Source organism: Sander lucioperca, chromosome 20 (genome assembly GCF_008315115.2).
Source record: "Sander lucioperca isolate FBNREF2018 chromosome 20, SLUC_FBN_1.2, whole genome shotgun sequence".
NCBI lineage: Eukaryota > Metazoa > Chordata > Actinopteri > Perciformes > Percidae > Sander > Sander lucioperca.
In genome coordinates this window covers 11,594,679-11,617,659 of record NC_050192.1, presented here as the reverse complement: position 1 = coordinate 11,617,659, position 22,981 = coordinate 11,594,679, and the positions used below count along the sequence as shown (strand labels likewise).

The 22,981-nt window shown below is 40.5% G+C and overlaps 1 protein-coding gene across 4 annotated transcripts in view; it reads left to right on the top strand.

Annotated features, from left to right (window-relative positions):
- The window catches only part of ptpn12 (protein tyrosine phosphatase non-receptor type 12), a 45,749-nt gene extending 26,121 nt beyond the window's left edge, over nucleotides 1–19,628 (top strand). Inside the window, exons 12-18 of one of the 4 annotated variants that reach the window (XM_031313577.2) lie at nucleotides 2,892–2,977; nucleotides 7,667–7,841; nucleotides 8,558–9,515; nucleotides 16,003–16,074; nucleotides 17,856–17,906; nucleotides 18,679–18,762; nucleotides 19,156–19,628. In XM_031313577.2, coding sequence (XP_031169437.1) covers nucleotides 2,892–2,977; nucleotides 7,667–7,841; nucleotides 8,558–9,515; nucleotides 16,003–16,074; nucleotides 17,856–17,906; nucleotides 18,679–18,762; nucleotides 19,156–19,217 — 1,488 coding nt within the window. In that variant the 3' untranslated portion in view covers nucleotides 19,218–19,628. Of the gene's footprint in view, nucleotides 1–2,891; nucleotides 2,978–7,666; nucleotides 7,842–8,557; nucleotides 9,516–16,002; nucleotides 16,075–17,855; nucleotides 17,907–18,678; nucleotides 18,767–19,155 lie in introns of all 4 variants that reach the window. The other 3 variants (XM_035995954.1, XM_035995955.1, XM_035995956.1) reach the window with 3 other exon arrangements.
- The last annotated feature ends 3,353 nt before the right edge of the window (nucleotides 19,629–22,981 follow it).

Genomic DNA, 22,981 nt, shown 5'->3' with positions numbered 1-22,981 from the left:
CTATTTATTAGAGCTGGGGGAAAAAAACAAAACTTTGCTCTGTCAATCACCACTGCCCTCTTTCTAATTTACTTCACACTATCCTCCATTTCCCCCAAACACGCACGCGCCATATACAAAGTGTCCTCAATTGTCCCTGTTCCTCCTCCCGTTGCAGAAGTACAACCACACCAAAAAGTTTACTCATGACAAACCTAACCGATTTAGAAAATCAAAGAAGCAGCAAAAGATTCGTCCTCAGTGGCTTATCTTAACTTTAAGTGCAGTTCGGTGTAGAGCTTTTTTTAAAATCAAATCCGGTGTTGGAACATTGCAGGTGAGAGACAAATGGAAACAATGAATCTGTAATTGATCACTAATCCATAGCTCTCATCCATCATCCCACATCATTACTCTGAAACTAACGAAGCTACGAGCTACTCTTCATTGGAAGTATTTAAGCTGCAGAAACACCACACTCACACACCACACTTACTGAAAGCTACACTACAAGCTTCTCAGAAAAAGTGTTACATGAAGCACCTACTGTTGATTAATATGATGAACAAATGCATTATTATTGTATAACTATTAAGTAATGTATTGACAAAATTAAACAGAGTGAGGGACCGGCACCAGACCAGCTCCCACCCTGCTTCTTTCAGGACAGGTTGGCAGTCGGTCCCAATTTCTCCCTCTCTGCTATGAAATAAACAGGGGTGTAAGAGCAGAATTTAGATCATTTCTAAGCTTTTTAATCTGCTGTAGCATTTGGTTGTGATTCCCTGCTACTTAGTGAAAAAAGAAATGGCTCTCTCTACTTGAGAGGTTACATGATTGTAGAAATAGCTACTCTACCCCACTGCTACTGGGAAATGTAGTTAAACTAGTAGTGCCACTACTCCCCAACACTTATGTGGATCTGTGAAGATAAAAGACAGAGAGCCAGAGGACAGAAGCATCAATGAGATAGTGTGCAAGATTGACACACTTAAAGACAGAGGACACTGAGAGACGATGAGAGAGCGCATTGGCAGCAATCCAGGAGTTGACTTCCTGCTTAGGAAGCTCTGATGACCTCACCCCTCTCCCATAATGCACTTTGAGTCTGAGAATAGACACGCATCCGTTGGGAAAGGGAGACCCTTGCAAGAGACGGTCACAGGGACACACGCAACTATGTTTACATCAGAAAAGGCTCAGCTGATTCACTTTCTGTAAGCTTCCAGTATCTCTAACATGGGGAGAAGCTTGACCACTGAACTGTACTACACGTTTACTACTTGTTTTGAGGTTTGTGCTATTAATCATTTGTTAAGAGTGGACGTGTGTATGTGGAGGAAGACAACAACTCCAGTACAAGTTTGTTGCTACTCAATATAACCTTTATCGTCATTATCTTACGAAGTTGCAAGTCCAAAAGCGTGCGCGGGCACGCACGAACACACACACACACACACACACACACACACACACACACACACACACACACACACACACACACACACACACACACACACACACACACACACACACACGGTAAAACATTATCAGTGTGCTGTACTGACTCAGTCCATGCACACATTGACTCATGTCTAGTCAGCCATTGTTAGTGGCTAAAACACCCACATAGGTGCTCTCAATGGCAGTACGAACAATAAGCCTACACATATACACGTCCCACACACGTTTTTCTGCTAGCACGCAGGCGCCATTGTTTGCAGGAAGTGTTCCTACCCAATTTATTCTTCACAACACAAATGGACATACAGCCAAACAAGATGTTATCAGATCCTCTGTCTTTTCTTCACGTACGCTGAGCGTGCTCAAGTTAGTTCCTCGGCAGACTCATGCAGACACGTAGAGCTGAATTGGCCTGATTTGGCCCGCCGTCTTGAGTTTATGACGACTGAAGTCGTCCCGTCATCTTCTCATTATCAGAGTGGAGAGCGAGTCAAATTAACGAGTCACGGGGGAAGAGAGGAGAGGAGGAGGAAGCCAAGAGTTGAGAGGAAGAGAGAGAAGATTAGTCGGGAGGAGGAGAGCTGCTTTCAGAAACAATTTGGATCTTTCAGTGAAGCAATTGCAGCAACTTTCTGCCTCTGCTCCAGAAACATGTAGGAGAGAAGAAAGAGCGAGTAGGGAGTAGTTAGAGAAAGCGGTGCTGTACAATTCAACAACAATACAAAACTTACAATGTGAACTGAAATTAGCCATTTCAAAAATTCTGCAAAACAAATAATGTGTAAAGTCATATAGATGATTTGACAATTATCAAGGTAATTTACAGCTAGCAAGACCATAATTGTCTTTCTGCATAATTCACCCTTTTAGCCATACATACACAGAAACACAAAGGTTCTTAGGCCGGCAGTACATGCAAAACAAAATCACGTTTGGGATACTGACAGACTGAAAATACCAGCACACTCACTACAGCTCAGGTGTGTTAATTTAAGACTCAAAGCTCAATGGATTTTTTTTTTTAAAGGCTAAATAGGAGCAGAATCAAAAATTCCTTACAACGACAAGTAAACAGAGAATTCTCATCATCATCAAAACTATGGAAGTAAAATGTACTAATGTTGCCTGAGCATCAGTGTATTAGGAAGCCGTAAGTCTCTGAAAATTTGAATAATTTTGGCTAGCAATTTGACACACTGCAAAGTAGTATGTGCTGACTGGGACATTATATATACAGTTACAACATAAACAGTGCTCTCTGGGGGACAAATTATGTAATGGAGACACTGTTTCTAAACTGCCTCAAACATATCTTTGACATTTCTATACTGGTCTTCCTTTTTACTTAGTGGCTGTGTTGAGCAGCTCTGGCTCTTTGTGTATGAAAACCCAGAGTTACCCATTAAACTGAAAAGTGTTCATAGTTGGGTTTGTGTGTGTTTTTCCAGGATGAAAGCAGTCCAGTTAAAGCAGTCCATCAGTCTGACGATGAGAGATGGGACACACCACCTCCAAAACCTCCCCGCATACGCAGGTAAAGCAGATTTTATGGGTTAGGGTTTTTTTTTTATTTTATTTTTTTTTATATTATTATTATTATTATTTTTTTTTTTAAGCTTGGTCTGTTCTCGCCTGCTTTCTTAAAGTTCACAAAACACTTTGAAGTTGAAGTATAAAATAACCCGCAGTCATCCTCCACATAGATGAATGAACAGGCTCACACAGAAGTGGGCAGTGGGTGTTGTGTTTTGTAGGAGGAACGCAACAAAAGAAAACCAACCAGCCTAGTTTGTGTGGAGCGCAGAATAAAAACAAATTAAACTGACCAAACAGAAGCAGCAGGCGTTGTTTTCACCAGAGCTTTCTGACACATTAGTTCCCCGTCAGCCCACAGACACACCCAGCCTCCGCTTTACTGAAGTGAACTTCTGTTTGGCTGTCAACAACTGTGTGGCCTGAGGGGGAGCTGTATTCATAGATCATTTTGCAACTCTTTACAATACTTTGCAACACTACATGGTGTTGCATGTACTACAACCCTAGGCTAGTTGAAGTAGAACGGCTATATCTTTCATCTCCCCCTCTTTGAGAACAAACACACACATGCTTTTTCACACTTACAGGCATATGGTTGGTATCTGCTATCTGTCATATGCATAAACACACATATATATGCCCTCTCTCTTTTCCTCTATAACTCTTTTTTTTTTTTTTGGCACATTCCCCACATTTATCCCCCCCCCCCTTCCCTCTTCCTCTCATTTTTAATTTTGCTGTATGTGCCCAGCAGGGGATGTGCTCCAATTTCTCTCAGCCAGTTCATATTCATCCACAGAAGGCTGCTATCTATGTATGTATGTATGTATGTATGTATGTATGTAGCAATACATACACTTTACTACTTTTTAAACAAGCCGGGTAAGTGCTCAATGAGTTGCTTTAGTTGCTTTAATGTCACAGGGGACATCTCGTTGCCAAGAGACTATTTCACTTAATTACCTGTTGCTAGAAACATTGTCTAAAAATGTCCAGCTTGTCAGCATGTTGTGTGTCTGTGTGTGAATCATTCGCTCTGCGCTTAGCAATGTCATTTATCACTCTTCATTTTCATTTGGCTAATTTTAAACCTTTCTAATAGCAGAAAAATCTGAGCCCACATGACCTCTGTTGTGTTCTCTTACTGCACTGAAATGATGGTGTGCTTAATTTGTCTTCTGTACCAGGCAGCCGGCTTGATGGGAAAGTTAACATTTTTTTTAAGAGGTCCTAATTTTGGGATGTAGCTGCAAGTGATTTGTTTACTGAAAAGTTTCTTTCCTGCTCTAAGCAAAATATACAAATTTGAACTCGGAGATGCTGCCAAAATACTGTCTCTGTGTCATCCCTGAGTTTCCTAAAGGAATAATATCCAGGCCTAGTTTAAGCCTGGGAGTATTTAAGTGATGGTGATGGTGAGAGCTATTTTTACCAACATAGTCCACATTCCCACATGCTCTGTGTGTGCGTGCGTGCGTGCGTGTGTGTGTTGGGTAGGGGGACATTTTTGTTGCTTGTTTTAGAGAAAAAAAAATACTGCAGGAACTCCAATTAGGCTGGCATCAAGGTCACAGATACTGAGTCATGGCTTTTACACACATATTCACAACCACACCCTGAAGAGTCATATCCTAAACCAAAATGTGTCTGTAGCATCTCAAATCTCAAAAAACAACTGTCAAGTACCAAAAGGTGGCATTTAATGTTGTGTCAAACTCTTAGCCTTCTGTATTTTTTTTATAATACCTTCGATGATTTAAAAAAAAAAAGTTTTTTATGTAGGCAACATTTTGTACAGCTACTGTGTGTTAAGACTACATTAAATTATGCATCTGAAAGGTTTTACTTATTTTGTTGAATCAAAAAAAGGTTTTGTAGAAAAGAAGAAAAAAAAGGAGGGGAAAAAGAACCATTCAAACAGTATGAAAAATATAGGATACTGTCCTTAAACCTCCTATAATCCTACAAAACATCTTGGACCTAAACCTGAAGCACTGTTATTCTCTCTCTCTCTCTCTCTCTCTCTCTCTCTCTCTCTCTCTCTCTCTCTCTCTCTCTCTCTCTCTCTCTCTCTCTCTCTCTCTCTCTCTCTCTCTCTCTCTCTCTCTCTCTCTCTCTCTCTCTCTCTCTCTCTCTCTCTCTCTCTCTCTCTCTCTCTCTCTCTCTCTCTCTCTGTGTGTGTGTGCTGGTGCTACATTACAAAGGATCAGCAAAGAAACCGAAGCACTCGAGCTGACTGTTTCCAACCATGACCTGTTTCTCACCTGCATCGTTGTTTCTTGTAGGATTTATTCCTGTTTTAGCTGCAGTAATGAGAGGGAGAGAGATTAATTCTTATTATTTGCAGACAGTCACATTGATAATAATCTAATCCGGCTAAACTGAAACAAATATTTGTTGCAGAAGTGATCTAAATCGGTGTAGTTTGGGTGTGCGGTTCGCTACTTCTCTTGGATGTCTGTATGAATCTATCCTCGGCACAACCTGAAACCAGGAAGTGTCTATTTAAGTTTTATCACCTTCTAGCGCATCCCGCCACTGTGAACACTGATTCAAAAAAATGCAGCATCTTCCCTCTGGAGCACATGCATGCGGAGGGCACAGTGCACTCGTGTGTGTGTGTGTGTGTGTGTGTGTGCGTGTGTTTGAGTTTATGTGGGTGGTGCATGAATTTCAAGTTCTGGTGAAAGCATCTGTGTGCATACATGTGTGTAGGAGTTTAGGTTGTATGGGTGTGTACATGTGTGCGTACTATTTATGTGGCCTAGGTTAGCTCTTAACTGTGTCACCAACATTATGGATGGTTGTAGTGTAGTTTATACTTCAGGGAGTGGAAGAACCTGGAGTGCATAGTTAGTTGTATATGATGCTCTTTGAAGCATATTTCGAAATAGTTGCAAACATTTAATAAATCTTTTTTAACACAGTAAATTATAGTTACAAACAGATAAGGATTTTTAAGTGTTGACTAGTGTACAGTATTTTTCAACAATTATAACTTAAACGCTATTAAGGAAAATAAAGAGAAAGTAGTAATAAAACAAGGTACTAAGTATTTGGTACACTGGTTGTGTTGCAGGGTAGTGGATGTGTCTGGCAAAAGTTAGAGAAAGTTCTATGTGTTTGTTGTTTGTCAGTTATAGCCACTGATTTTTACTGATTACCATTTATTATTGTTTACATAGATTATTATTTTCTACAGTTAAACCAATCAAATTAAATTAAAATTAAATAAAACTCCTTAGGAATGATTCAGTGTAAATCATTGCATGCTTACCATGAATAAACAAAAATACTTTTATGATGAGAAAACTTTTTGACTGCAACTCCAAAGTTGCTCAAGAAAAGGAAGTCCCCTGTCCTTCTAGCTTGCAACATCTCTTGTGTCTGACTTTCTATCTATACGTCTTACACACACACACACACACACACACACACACACACACACACACAGCACCATGTGCAGTCCTACATTAGCTCTTGCTTCAGTCATGTGCTCTTGATTTAGCACACCACCACATCCTTTCTGTATGTATATATTTGCATGCATATGGAAACGTATATTCTGTGGAGTGGAACAGTCTCATGAAGTATAACTTTTGTCACAACCTCAGTATCCTGTATATTTTTCACCCACCTACACTGCATTTATCTATACGTGTGTAGGGGCTAGGGTCATGTGTACTAACACAGACATTCACTGAAGTAGCTGGTAGATGACCAGATGCTTGTACACTTCGTTAGCTGAAAAACACTACCATTTTTCTATGGACCAGAAGTGATGTAAGTAAGTTGCTGTACAGAAAAGAATAGAATAAAAGCAGAAAATACAAGAATACAATGCTTTAATATCCCTTTTGGGTAAATTGTCTTCAACTCTGCACTGCAGTTCTAGAAACATTATATACACAATACAGTACATTCAGAGGGATAAACTCTGTGGTGGTGATTCAGTCTGTTTTCAATTTGCTTGACATCAACACATCATAACCTTAAATCCAGAAAATATGGGCGAAACATACTACGCATACATCTGAGGAGATGTAATTGGTCTCAGACATACTTTGTACATATAGCTTTTTTTCTATTCTGCCACCTAGTGGTAACTAACTAATCTTCACAACATGAACAGAAACTACATTTTAGTATGAAAATGTAAGTTTATTTCATCATCTTAGTTTCATAATTTCCTTTTTAGATGGAGAATCATTTAAAACGTGGTTGTCCAACTGTCTGGAAGTTGTCTGACCAGTATGATTAAATTATTTCCTTTTTCATCATTTTCTTTTCCTCATTGCCTGAACCACAGTCTTCAAACTGGTTTCTTTCTTTCTTCTTTCTTTCTTTATTTCTTTCTAAAGCAAATAGGTTAGATTTGTACTTGTAACATGCAAACCACGTATGTTAATGCGTAAAAGCAAAATACTATGTTGGTATACAAATAAATGCATTTTTCATCACAGTCTTACTGTGAATGTACAATTTTGGCTTAGAGTTTGGTGTTTAAATTACAGCGTTTGTGTTATTTACTTTTTGATGCTCAAAATGTAAGTGTGTGTGTGTGTGTGTGTGTGTGTGTGTGTGTGTGTGTGTGTACTATCCATTCAATGAAAAGCTTGTCTGGTTTCAGCTCTTTTTTCTTTTCTTTTTTTTTTCTTTTTTTTTTTTTTTGTCTCTCTCTGTCTAGTTCCCAGGCTGAAGGTGATGTGAAGGAGGAGATACTCCAGCCCCCAGAGCCTCACCCCGTACCCCCCATTCTGACCCCGTCTCCCCCTTCAGCCTTCCCCACCGTCACCAACGTACGGCAGGACAACGACCGCTACCACCCCAAACCTGTCATACACGTCCTGGCTACCACACAGGTGAGTCTCTTTATACAGAAACATACACATTTGCACGTAGTTGTTGGTTCTTTTTCTACTATGTCAAGTTTGTTGTGTAATTAAGTACACAGCACATATCTACGTTGTGTTTCTGTGTTGTTGTTTTTTTGCAGATTCTACAGATATTCAGTTAACTGTCACACGAAAAATGCAAATCTCACAAATTCAGAAGCTGGAAGTGGAAAATATGTGGCATCTCTGCTTGAAAAAGGACTTAAGCGAACAATTTTCTGTTGGCTAATTGTTTCTGTTCTACATTTAACCATGCATGCATGCATATATATATATATATATATATATATATATATATATATATATATATATATATATATATATATATATAGTAATCCAGAAATACTTATAGATTATACTTACAGATGTTTTTGTCTTCTTTTGTGAGCAATTGCTACATATTTAAGATGTTTATTGCCTGTATGTTTCACTTTCACTTAATAATTAAGATGACCTGCCCTGTTTACGCCATTGAGCCCTTTACAGTCTTAACCTGAGAACCCAGCAGTTAGATTTTCTAGGAATTTTACACTTTTTTGGGAGAAAGAAATTGCTGGATCAGCGTGCCCCAAATACTGACTCTGACTCCCTTTCCGACATACCCCAAGACATGGAAGATTTCTGTTTTCTAATGCTGCGTTTGCAAAAGGTGCTTGAATGTTTTCATTTTCTGTTCCCTTCAGAATAAAGAAGCAGACCAGCAGCAGAACAAGTCCGAACCCAGTCCGAACAAGCAGACCAGTCCCTCAGAGCAGAAAGACCAAGATCTACAAAGTCGAAAACAGCAGACTCAGGTCTCAAATCTAGATCTCAATGAGAACTATAACAACAAATCAACATCGTCAAAATCCGAATCGGGCCAAAGCCAGACTCAGACTCCCTCCTCGCCCCTCTCGCCAGCTGTTGAATGTTCTGGCGCCCCTCGGATCGAGAGGAAGCTGAGCATTGAGATAAAAAAGGTGCCGTTACAGGAAGGACCTCGTAGTTTTGACACTTCCTCCTCCATGGGAGTAGCAGGTGGACTAGGCAGCAGTTCAGCCAATAGCGCAGGAGTGCTGCAAAGAACCCACGCGTTCAAAGCCCGTTCTGGCCAGTCCCTGCTGACGTCTAGCTCCTCGCTGTCAGAGGACTCGGGCACAGAGGGAGGGGCGGGCGGATGTGGGGAGAGTAATGCAGACGGAGGCGTCCTAGCCAGACCAAACCACCTCCCCGTGAAGAACCAGAAGGGGGAGACACATGGAGGGGAGAAAATGGAGGTGAAGACCGGCCATGCATTGTGGGCTCAGGCCCGCAACAGCCCTGACAAACAGATCCCCAAAACCTCCTCTTCGTCTTCCTCCTCAGACCGCGTGGCTCCATCCTCATCCTCCTCCTCCCACCTCTCCTCCTCCTCTTCCTCCTCCTCCTCTACTCCCGTTAGGACTGCCCTGAGCTTCACCAACCCCCTGCACTCCGATAACTCGGACGAGGAGGAGGGTGTAGAGATGTCCGGGGGAAAGGAGGGTTATCGTACTAATGTATCCACGGTGACGGCCATGGTTACTGCATCCCCTCACCACGGAGACCAGCAGCCGGTCCGGAAGGTGTTGCCCATGTCGATCGCAGGGCAGAGCACTCCGTCGCCTTGTGCAACCACAGCAAGTATGTCAGTCTGCTGCTTTATTGAGTCATGAGAGCATAATGAGTGAATCTAATTCCTTTAACTAACTGGCTGCTTTCCCAACGTTCAAATAACCACTTTATAGGAAGTCAGATAAGTAGACATCTGGATTAACTGAATACATCCGATTCAGAACATCTGTTTGATGGTTCATTAAAACACTAAACTGACTCCACTAAACACTGAAGGTCTAGTTGGGTTCTACTTACTAAAACTCTTGTCAAAGCACTGAGAGTAACTCCCAAGAGTACCAACCACACACACATAACGCTCAGAGAAACCACACGGTAGAGTCATTTTCTGGCTCAGTAAGGAGACAGAGGTCTCAGACAGACCACATGCTAATGATAACTTGTATCCTTCGACACACACGCACGCGCACACACACACACACACACACACACACACACACACACACACACACACACACACACACACACACACACACAGAGGCAGAGAGACCAGGAAGAAAGGAATAACAAGGAAAGAGTGAGTGAGATGCAGAAACCGAGTGAGATAGTTCCATTGAGTCTCATTTCAAGCATGTCTGTATGACTAATTGGTTTGCGAGGAATGCTGCAAATATTAACAGGCAAACATCTGTCAAAACAACTCCTCTTTTCTCTTTCAGCTTGTGTGTGTTTGTCTGAGCGAGTGGATTTGTCAACCAAAGAAAGATCGAAAGAAATCCTTGTTTTTGTGTGTTTTTGTTGCAGTGCAGTTGTTTGTGTGTGTGCATGTTGGATGGTGAAGGATCAACACTGCATGATAAATACACATTGGCCAACTCTGTGCACGTTGGGTTGAACAGAGCAGTGTCACGCTGTTTTTTTTTTTTTTCGTTTTTTTTTCATCGGTATGGCCTCACTGTCGTGATCGCAACTAAGAGATGTGGTTTTAATCTTCTGGGGTGTAAAAGAATGAGATCACTGCTTCTCCTTTTGTTGATTTCAAAATCTTTGAGATATTGAAATCTGATTCTTGCTGTGACTATGAGCTGACATGGAATGGTTTGAAATCGACTTTGGCTTGGAACGGTTTTGATCTTGAATGGGTTCAAAGCTTGATGAAATAAGACTTAACTGCATTTTTAAATATTTGGATTTAACAGTGAGGGTGCATGATGTAAATCAATTTGCCAGCAGTGAATATGTGTTCAAATAAATAACTGGAAGATAAAGAATGGGTTTAGTGTACAGTATAGTATATATAACACAGAGTTTATTGCTGCCTTCCAGTTTTATAAATCTGATATATCAGCCGATAGTAATTCTTTTTTTAATACATTACCACATAACATATAATTGCGATCCCTTGATTTTTTAATATATTTTTTTATGTCACGAAGATGCATACTGTGTAAAAATCCGCTATAATTTAATATGGCCAAGTTATCCATCGAGCTCTTATTAGTTTTATGACAACATTTAGTCAATGACAGGAAATTATTACGTTCCCTTAGTTCCTAATGTTTTTTTTCAGTGGTAAGCAACTGCAGTTCACCTGACTTCAATCCCATCTGATCTGTCCGGATAATGGAACCGCCCAAGATGCTGCTCCAGATGAAAACCCAACACAAAGAATGATGCACTGCTGTTCAATGTGCGAAAAGAAAAATGATTTTAAGAATAATTTGGAAGCATGCTTAGATTTGGAGCTATATACTACAGAGAAAGTTGCCTGTTTGAGGCTTTTATAAGTTGGGATGTTGAAGACAGGAGCTGACAGTTGCACACACATAAAAGATGCAATGTTTTTTTTATTTTAAATTCTAGTGGTCAACATTTTGCCACATCCTGCTTGTTTCAGGAACCAAAAAGAAAGTACTTTGTTAAAAGTTACAATGACACAACATTGTAATCCTTCCTCATTTGTATTAGAGAGCAGGGCTGCACGATACGACCTAAAATCAAAATCGCGATTAATTGCACATTTTACCTCGATAACAATTAATGAACGATAATTAAATTTTTTTTGTGATTCGTTTTTTTTTTTTTCTTTTCTCATAGTTCATTGGCAAGGTCAGTACTGTAAATAAACAAATAATAAGCAATGTCTGGCATCATGCACTCCTGAAGTATTTCCAATATTTCAAATAAATGCAGAAATGTTGGCCTTCCAGTCCTGAAGTGGACTAGTTTGTGTTTTGGTCTGCTTGGCTTTCTGGCACATACTTTATTTGGGCTGCGGGACGCGCTTTGGAATCGGTTATGAAACGCTGATGGCTGCTGTTTGATTGGTTGCAAGAATCTAACGACAGTTGCATTGAGCAACTTACTGCTTTGTGGAGAAAGTTGGCAGGCTGCTTGTTTACAATGCTTTAACAGTCAGTGGCAAACTAATGAGACAGAATTATATAGAAACATAAAACCGTTAAAAAAGTAGAAAACCAATGGATGCAAAGTTTGAGTGAAATATGTAAAACATTACAAAAAACCTAAGCTAGAACATTACAATGGGGATGAATTAAAGGTACACTGTGTAGTATTTTATTAGCTAAAATAAATGTCTTCATTCATAAATATGTCCTCATTGGTGTAAAATTACCTCTGCCAGTGATCTGACTTTATCCTCGTAAGTGAAGAATTTCTTATCAGTATTTACATCGGACGGGCAAGTCCAAGGAGGCTTCCATGTTGTTCCGCCATTTTGAAAAACTATAATCGCTGAGAGGGACATAAAGCACTAGCCTATCTGTCTAGCTAATCCACAACGTGTTTTCGTTCAGAGCCAGCGTCACGTGACTGAAACCAGCTGAAACGGAGAAGGAGATCAGTGACAGGAGCTTGTCACTGCCCCGGCAAATTTGAAAGCCTGCACTACACTTTAGTTCATAATGGAGGATCATACTCATGCCGAGCTACAGGAGAAGGAATCCTCGTCGCCAACAAAGCGAAAACTGGGAGACATGTTTTCATAGCTTCTTGGTACATAACGGCTACCGTAGTTGCAACACGCATTTGAAAAAGCGAGGCGCTAGAGAGCACTATTCATTTGAATGCAAAATACAATTTCACCGCTAGATGGGAGAAATTCCTACACAGTGTACCTTTAAGTTCTCCCTCTCCTGTCTGAAAATGTAATCAAATGATAAGAATACAAAATAAATAAAACGATAAAATAGACAAAATGTTCTAATAAGTGCCTATCAAAAGCAATGCTTTGCTATCAGTGTAATTTATGTTTTAATCAGGATATTAATATTAGTAGCTGAAGACATTAACTTGCTAGGGATTCAACTGTTATTTCAGTTTGTCTTTATTGAAACACAACCAACATTGCAACAAAAGCAAGTGCACTCTACATTTCCTGAGTCTCCTCTCTCCGTTGGTAGCAGCAGCACTGACTACAAGTGACTACCAGCCTTAAAACATGTCTTCGTCTTTACAGCTGGAGTTTGTAATTGCCACGTTAACTGCACTTCAGTTAGATCAGGAACAGCAACATAATGTGGCTCTCGCCCTCATCGCTTAACCTGCTGTACAAACACCTTGTGTTTTCCTGAAAATGGTGCCATGCTAGATTAACTTAGCTAGTTGTACCTAATAAATTGGCAGCTGCATGTGCTTCCTGTTTACTTAAATCGTACAGTAAGATATGACCATCACAGCGTGAATGGCTGAAATAGAAGAAGCGTTACTTTATGGTCAATAGATTGTCTGCCAAGAAACGAGGCTAACGACATTACACTTAAAGGCAAAAAACTCTTCAAAGGCAACACCTCGACCCTCAGAGCCTCACAGTTCATTCCAGCTGTCTTGCTGCCTTTTCCCTCCAGATGAATGGGAGAAAATGTAATTAAGGGGTCAGGCTTCCTTAAGAGACCAGCCAGAGAGACGGACACACTCATAGTCGTTAAAACGACCTTTAAAGTGCTCATATTCTGCTTTTTGGCTTTTCCCCTTTCCTTTATTGTGTTATATATCTTTTTTGTGCACGTTATAGGTTTACAAAGTGAAAAAGCCCAAAGTCCACCCCAAAGGGACTTACCATCTCCAACAGAAAACACTGTTCACAAACTGCTCCAAACAGCTCTATTGTAGTCCAGCCTTTACTTCCGTAAATCTGTTTACTTTAGTTATTAACCAGTAAAAGGCCCAGAAATTAAATGTGAATTATTATTTATCATTACATAAACAATTTCCTTTGACAGTAGTTACATGTTGAGGTTACCGCTACAATTTGTAACACACACACACACACACACCTCACAAAAAGTTAGGGATATCTGGCTTTCGGGTGAAATTTATGGAAAATGTAAAAAGTTCACGCTACAGTGGTATTAAATCATGAAAGTAGGGCATTTAAGTAGAAGCATGCAATGGTGATTTCCTCATCTCAAAAAAATTATTGAAAAAAAAAGCCAAAAAACAGTGGTGGTTATACCACAACAAAAAATGTCAATGTCTGAATAACTTGTCATGTGCCCTTGAGCATCAATTACAGCTTGACAACAACACCTCATGCTGTCCACAAGTCAAGTTATTGTCTGCTGAGGCATGGCTCCCCACTCTTCTTGAATGGCAGCCCTCTGGTCATTGAGGTTCTGGGGTACAGAGTTACGGGCCTCAACACGGAGACTCAGCTGATCCCATAGGTTTTCTATGGGATTCAGGTCTGGAGAAAGTGAGGGCCACTCCATTTGAGGTACCCCAGTCTCCAGCAGCCGTTCCCTAATGATGCGACCTCGATGAGCTGGAGCATTGTCGTCCATGAAGATGAAATTAGACCTGTGTTGTTCATACAGGGGCACAATGACTGGATTCATAATGTTATTCAGGTAGTATGGGCTTGTCACTGTACCATTCAGAAAGTGTAGGGCAGCTCTGTATTGACTAGAGACAGCTGCCCACACTGTACCACCACCACCACCACCAAAGGGTCGTCTGGTGACAACAGTGGCTGATGCATAGCGCTCTCCTTGACGTCTCCAACATCGTCGGCGGCCATCATTTCTGCTCAGCGTGAATCGACTTTCATCAGAGAACAGCACGGAGGCCCACTGGTTCCTCGTCCAGCAAGACGATGACGCCTGTGCCTGGTGGTGTGGTCAGGTACCCTTGCAGGTTGTCTAGCACGCAGACTACGCTGATGTAAACGGTTTCGAATGGTCTGACGTGACACTTGGGTGCCTCTCACCTCCCTTAAATGTGCCTGGAGTTGAGTGGCATTCATCATCCGGTTCCGCAGGGCACTGTTCACAATGAAGTGGTCATCAGTGTGGGATGTGGCCAATGGGCGTCCACTTTTATGCCTTTCTGTGCCTCTTCCAGTCTCTCTGTATCTCTGTTGCAATCTGCTGATGACACTCTGTGACACTCTAAGCTCAGTGGCCACTTCCGTCTGAGAACATCCTGTTTGAAGCCTCGCAATGGCGAGGTACTGTTGATCAACTGTTAGGTGTCGTCTTGGTCTCATGATGTCAAAATGTGAACAGCATGATGAGGAGGACTGTTTAAATACCAATTCTAATTGAACCAGGAAATGTATTGGTCGATTCATGGATCAAACACCTGTTGTGAATTTCACCGTTAAGCTCCTTGTTAGAGAACAGCAAGTTGTGCAGAAAGTACTGAAACATTGAACTGTTATAAGTTATAGTGGATTTTAGGTTCATCCTGAAATTTCACCCGAAAGACGAATATCCCTGACTTTTCGTGAGTAGTGTAATATATATATATTTATATCTATGCCTCACAATCAATGATAGAAATGCAAAATTTAGATTTTCATGCTTTGTTAACATATGAGTGCATATTTTTAAAACTCTAATTCAAATAGCTTTATTGGCATTGGCAAAAACATTCTGTTACAGTCTTGACAAAGCAGTAATACTGATGAACCTTTTTATATTGAGAACATTGTTAATGAATAAAAAACAAAAAAACAGGACATGTTTGTACTATTTAACAATTCAGAAAATGTAATTTAAGTGCTTTTCAAACTGCAATAGTAGATTTAACTTTTTTTGTTAAACATCACAAAATTGCAATAGAAAGAAAACATAACAACATACTTTAGTTTTGTCTGTACGTGTGTGTGTCATTTACCAAATACCACAAATAACAACAATAACCATAATAATAAGAACAATACAAACTGCCTAACAACAAAGAATGCAGCATTGGATACATCCTAATTTTAAGGTCATTTAAAATAACAGTATGTTGTAGTCATGACACAATACAGTCAAATATCTGTCCATATTGCCTACCTATGTTGTTTTAAATTAGCCTTGCAAGGTGACTAAACAGATTGACTTTTTGTCATAAAGCAGTTTTATATCACTTTGCGTTTCTCATGTAGCGCTATCATTAGAGAAGGAATCAAGGAAAAAACACTTGTTATGAGTTTCAGCACTTGACTTTTTCTTTGCATCGTTTTACATTTGACTGCCGATCTCTTGTCTTTCTTCTCGGGCCAGTAATTAACGTTGCTTCTCATTTGACCTCTGACCTTTTGACCCAGACTGCTGGGACAGCGATGACTCCCCTCCCCCCCTCCCTGCGAGAACCCCTGAGTCCTTCCTACTGGCCACAGGTGCGTTTGCATTGGTCAAGATTCACAGGTGTGTTTCCAGGGCAGTGGACTCACTGGGTCACCTCCTGGATCTGGTGGTTTTATGGGTTGTTCAATGGATCAATGAATATGAGACTTTTTGAATTTTGAAAAACTAAATGTTTAGTAGTGTGAAACCATCAGCAGTAGTTGTTTTATACAGTCGGTATGCGATCTGAAAAAGGAATATGATTTCTGTTACTATTTTATCTGCTCCTCTTATCTGGTACAATGTGTTCCAGGTAGGGCCTCGTCAAACAAACAGATGGACACACATATTGCAGGTATCAGGCCTGTGTCCTCTCTCACAGGACGCTCTCGTAAATAACTCGGCCACCATGTTGCCTTCTGTTTTTTTTTTTTTCCTGTGTCGTGCTCCAAGTATTAAAATAGTCAACCACATGAGAGCACATGAGATGAGAAGGAGTGAAAAACATTTTCACTGTTGTGTCACAGGGAGCATTTCTTTAGTAAGAGGCTTTATCAGTTTTAGAACACTAGGGGGCATCATTGGCAGTATTTCAGACCTGCAGTGTTTTTGTGAAGACCATTTATAAAAGAGACTATGATCAGTCACATGCTGTGTTCCACTCCATACTACATAACATTACATTGACAGAATAGTATACTCAAAATGGTTAGAATGTATACAAAGAAAGAGTGTTCTATTGATGGACACTATTCTCCCACAATGCAATGCACATAGGAAAGTGAGACGTGAGTGAAACGGCTCCAGAAACATTTCGCTGTCTTGTCATTGGCAGTGACATCCAGCGTTGCATGAATTGCAACATTTTCTGTTAGTATAAAACGGTGAAGTATGTTGGTTTCTTGTGCACACGCTGAAAAGCCAGTATACTAGAAAGATGTGTTGTGCCAGTGGTTCCCAACTTGGGGTGCGGGGACCCTTAAGGGGGGCGGCAAAAATCACAGGGGGGGCGCAAGTCTTTATCTGGTTTGAGGTTGAGGTAAAAAAAAAAATATTTGCACATGTTAAACAAATTATGATAAATATATGATGTATACAAAAGTCTGTATAAAAACTATATATTTTTGTTCTCGCTTAAACTTGTAGGCAGGCTACTTAGTAGGTCAAACCTCCGGGGCCTCTTAACCTGTGACCCTGCTCTCATCAGGTCAGCTACTAGCTGCTATTATCCTCGTTTTTCCTGCCGCCACGGCATCGCTATTTTATGAACGAAACATGGCGGAGAAACGTAAAAGTGCTGATAACTCCTCTGTATCAAAAAAGAAAGTAAGGGAAAGTTACCTCAACTTTGGTTTTGTAGGGGGGGCTCAGCTTTTCTTAGACACAAGTAGGGGGGGCGCCAAGGAAAACATTTTGGGAACCACTGGTGTATGCAATTGGTGTATAGTATGGAGTTGGGGCACATGGTAAAGCGACACAGTAGGAAGTTAGAACAGTGTCTTGAGGCTCTCATGTAATTTCTTAATCTGTCTCCTCATTGTCATCTGCTGTTTATGATCAAAGAAGGATCCTAGCTCCTCTCACTTGTGTGCACTGGCACAATCTGAACACAGGTGAGCATAAGTCCTTAGTGTGGAGGTTTCTCTCCCCACTGTGAGGCTGAAGTATGGAGGAAAGGGTGGTTTGATTAATGGAGAAGAGAGTTTGAAAGGTATGAATGTGTGGGAATGTGTGTCAATTAGTGCTCAATGTCTGTAAATGTCATATGTTGTCGTTCATTTGTCATCAGTTCTTTCTTTGTTCAACTCACTCTTCCTGTTGCTCTCTCTGTCAGACCCCGTGGAAGTAAAAACGTCGGCCTTGGCTGAATGGAGTGGAAATAAAGGTATGAAGAGTGAAGACACACATCTGTTTCTGTCGGTTTGTCTGTGTGCTGCCCTGTGCAGCGGAGTCACTGCGTGTTTGTCCTTGTGTTGTTTATGCGTATTCACAGAGCAGAGCAGGAGACCGTGTTTTACAAATTAGCCTGTGCACGATAAGACTGACAGCATTTGTCAAAAGAGCAGCTGTAAGAGCGAGAGAGTGAGTAATAATGAGACAGAAAGAGATACGGAAACACAGAGAAAATGGGGAAAGATAAAACATGTTTATCGAGAGGTGAAATGAAAAATGTGTGTATGCTTATTAGGATTGTGTGGTGATGGCAACTGCCAATTTAGTGGTTCAGTAGTTTCAGTGCGTGTATGTCTGACAGAGACAGAATAATTAAAAGGGAATACCTATTTGAGTTGAATTCTGTAATGATTTGTTGAATACAACTCAATGTTAGCATTTTATAAAGAACAAAAAGGCTGTGGTTGCATTTCAGTTCCTGCTGAGAGCCAGCCTTTAAATGTCATGAACTAAGTTTCTTGGCAGAACAAATGTTTTTTTTTATCAGTGTGTAAAACTTAACATAGTATCGTATACAGTATATTCTGTGTGTGTGTGTGTGTGTGTGTGTGTGTGTGTGTGTGTGTGTGTGTTAAATTAAATATATTTAGTGTTTAAATGTCTTGCATCACTAAAACTATTATACAACACCTCCTGAGCACTTAACGCTGCTGATATTCACACAGTGCTTCCACCCCTTAATCTGTGTGTGTGTTTGTGTGTAGATGTGTCAGAGTGTGTTAAGAAGACATCACCAGCTGACCCTGCATCTGCTGGCACCATGGCAACAGACAGCAAGGCAGACCTGGGTGGGTAAGTCCGCTGTCTCACCTCTTTTACATGTTTTGTCAGTGCATTTGTTTTTTTTTCTTCTCTCTGTGACTGCACGCTGTCGTTTGTCAAGTTTCTACTAGTCATACACAAATATTATTTGGGAGTAATGATTTTTGTAGTCTCTGCGCAGAAACCCTTTGCTGGCAAACATGGTTATATTGAATGTCATCTTATTTGTGATGTGTGGCATTGCTTTTCTGATCGGAAACGTAGCTTTGGGCAGCATGTGCAGAGAATGTTTGATGGTTTTGAGACCAGGGCATATTCTCACTCCGAGGGAAAAGACAGTTTCTGGATGCGTTTTATTCAGTTTAAAGCAAAACAAAACACGGCTAAGAACTTTTTTTTTTTTCCCCATCTTCCGTCAGGGTTCGGTAACCGCTGCATTCAGCCCAAAGGCCCTCGGGAACCCCCCCTGGAGTGGACATGATGGGATCATCCATCTGCCCGTCCACCAACAGTGTCCTCCCGTTGTCAGGAGATGGACTCTACCAATCTCCCCTGGCTGGTCCAAAAACCTAGTTGATAGATGCTCCACAGACAGAGAGCACAGTGTTACATAGAACCACCTTCTGTGTAACGCTGTGCAACACCTCCTCCTCAGTCCTTCCGTCAAAGTGCCACTGTGCAAAGCAGAAGAACACTTACTGGTCAGCTGTCCACGTTTCCCTTTTCAGCTTGCTCACTTCTCTAGACTCTGACCTGGGATCAGTCTGGTTATTTTACCTGTTAATGGTTAAAGAATAATTCCTGTTTTTGGTGACTTGAGAGTAGATTAAAAAAAGGGATGTAGATGTAACCCTTACGTGTTAAAAATACATTTACTTTCATGCCAAATGAGAAGAAAAAAAAATCATAAATCTGAAATTATCTTTAATCAGAAAAGCTACTGTGGGAAGCTAATTCCTGAGGTTTAACTGAGTTCCCAGACAGTGTCTGCTTCCTTCTGCTGAATGAACAACAATCTTCAAAGCAAACCTAGATAATCTGTTACTCATGATGCAACCTCTTCTGTTGGGTATGTACAGGTTGCCAGGGTGCACTCTCTCTCTCTCTCTCTCTCTCTCTCTCTCTCTCTCTCTCTCTCTCTCTCTCTCTCTCTCTCTCTCTCTCTCTCTCTCTCTCTCTCTCTCTCTGTGTGCTGGTGCTACATTACAAAGGATCAGCAAAGAAACCGAAGCACTTGAGCTGACTGTTACCAACCATGACCTGTTTCTCACCTGCGTCGTGGTTTCTTGTAGGATTTATTACTGTTTTAGCTGCAGTAATTTAAGCTCTAGTACTTTATATTTCTGTGCTGACCTCCCTCTCTACCAGAGTCATAGATTGACATAGTTTGGTCATTGCAGTGGTCCACATTTTTGGGAAATAAGCTTATTCACTTTCCTGCTGAGAAGTTTTCTACCACGCTCATGTCTGTATGTAGAGCTGGAGCTAGAAGCATAAAGCGTGGAAACCTGATTAAATAAATAACATGTGAAGCGTTAATTTGTGAGCTGTAGAGGTGTGGATTGTTGGTCTTTAGTACCTTTTGAACACAGCCAGGCTAGCTTTTTTTTCCCTGTTTCCAGTCGTTTTGCTAAGCTAAGCTAACCGGCTGCTGGTTGCAGCTTCATATTAACAGCAAAGACATAGTGGTATCGATTTTCTCCTCTAACTCACGGTGAGAAATTGTTTTTCCAAAACAGTTTTCCCCAAAATGTTGAACTGTTCCTTTAAATATCTGCTAAATCTGTAATCATCATAATGACATCTTCTGTGGTGTTAGAAAACAAAGCTGAATGCAGAGATACTAAAAATAAGAAAATAAAAAACTAAGGACTTCTGTAACAGGTAGTATGTCAGGCATATGGTTTGCAAAAGGTTTAACCAAAGAGTGATGTTCCCTTCTTAAATATTTCAAAATAAAAAAGCAAAGATTAGATAGAAAAGTCCTGAAAAAAAAGCAGAAACATGTCATGTTGTACAACATTCAAAGCAAAATTCCCAACTGTGTGCCCAATAATTCAGCTTTTTCCAGCCACGACAGGGTTAAAATGACCTTAAAATCAGTAATGGCCAAACTCGTCAGCTCTGACTCTGGCTCTCACTGCTGGGACCATGAGCCTGCCTTAGTCTGTCGCTCAGAGAAGACAGCCTGTCCTCCTTCATTTGGCTTCTCTCTCCAGTTCATTTCCTTTCCCTCTCTGTGTATTTGGCTTCTCTTGGTCGTTGCTTTGGACTCAAATTTGTTGTTTATTTCTTTTCTTTCCTCTGCACTGTCCTGTTTTAGTTTCTGTTGTTGTACCTTTTGCTTTTCTGTTCTCATTCTCCTCCTGTTGGATGATCGACCATGCAAGTCAGTTCCAGTTTTTTTATTTTAGCAGCCGGTTTACTCAGAAAAAACCCCAGTGTTGGGTGAGTAGGAATGTTACACATCACCTGAATCTCTTATGGGACTTAACAGATTAATATAAAGTCTGGTTCTGTCCTATAACAATATAAAGTCTGGTTCTGTCCTACAACAACCATTTTTCTACAAATCAGACTTGTATGGTTTTTCATCTGGCGGACAAATTTAAAATAAAATAAAAAAATCATACTCTACCTGCTTCTGTATGTGTGAGACAATGAGGATAGGGACCCAGGACTACTGTATTCTTCTTATTGTTCTCTGCTAACTTCATTAGCTACCATAAGTATACAGTATATGCATTGTTTTATAAAGATTAAAAAAAACTGTACAGGGCAGTTTAGGTATATAATATTTCAGATTTTTTTGTTATCTCTTAAATATTCTTATTAACAGAAGATGTAAGAAAGTCAGTGCATGATGATGATGATGATGATTCCTCCCCTACACAGTGTTTCCCTTCAAACTGTAAATTATTCTGCTGCCCTTTTCGTTTTTGCTTCTGGCAAATATATCAGGGTTGTTTTTATTTTTTATGTTCGAGTTATATGCTTAAAAAGATTGAACATTTTTGTTTTAATTGGCTGGCAGATTAAAAAGCATTGACTGCCAGCCAGCCCCCTTTCAGACAGCTACAGCGGGCTTTGAATAAGATTGTAATAATAATATTAATGATGATGATAATAATAATAATAATGGTCGTTTTTTTGTAAATGGTATTTTAAAAGTTATTTTTGTATACACGGTTGTTTGTTGCGTCACAAGTCTACTGCTCCCCACCCAAACCCCCACTCCTCTCTTCCCTTCTCACATACTGCATCATGTCTTTTTTATTTCTCACTCATTTTATTTGACACTTTTTGATTCCTTTTGTGTCTCTCAGCTCTTTTAATGTAGAACATGCTACAGAAATGGATCTCCTGCTCTGGACAAGGAGCATCTCATTATTTTTTGCTTCCTTCATACTTCCCCCCGCTGTTTTCTCTCTTTTATCCCCCTCCCACCCTCCCCTCTGCCTTTTTAATTTTTAAAAGGCTGTCTGTGCCAGCAGATTGGTCCACTTCAGTAATGCATCCCTAACTTGTTGGTGGTTCAAAGTAACAAACTGCCTAATAGACATGCTGAGAAAAGTCTTTTAAATGTCAATTGTTTTTTCAATCCTCCACTTTTTTCTGTTTATCTACCATATACCCATCTACCTACCTGACCCCTTCACATGCACACTAGCCTCGATCTCAGAAAAGAGCCCACCTGTGCCTTTAAGTGAGAGCCCGCCCTCCCCCTTATCCCCTCTCCTCCAATCATCATTAGCGGCGTGAGTGTGAGCGATTGTGATTCGCTGCTGCTTACTCATCGCCTCCTGTGCCCCCCCTCCCCCCCCCCCCTCCACACACACACACACACACACACAAACCTCGTGCCCCACACAAACATAAACACACACACACAAAATGTTTGTATGTTGCAGAAATCAATCAGTAAAAAAACATTAAGTAAAGACACGTCTCTTTGTTTTTATTCGAATGAGATGATGTAACAAAAACGTATGTGCGCAGCTTGTGTTTGACTGTGTGCGAGTGTGTGTGTACATACAGACAGCTTTTATTTACAATATAGACCAGTTAATCGTTAATAAATCACTTTGACTTGTCTCTGAAGCCATAAGAAATAAAATAATTGAATTGTGTCTTCACTGGCTGATAGCTTTGCACATATAGGCCTAATCTGATAATGTTAATCGTATGTGTGTGTGTGTGTGTGTGTGTGAGGGAGAGTCCCAGCAGGAGATCCTCTCTCACACC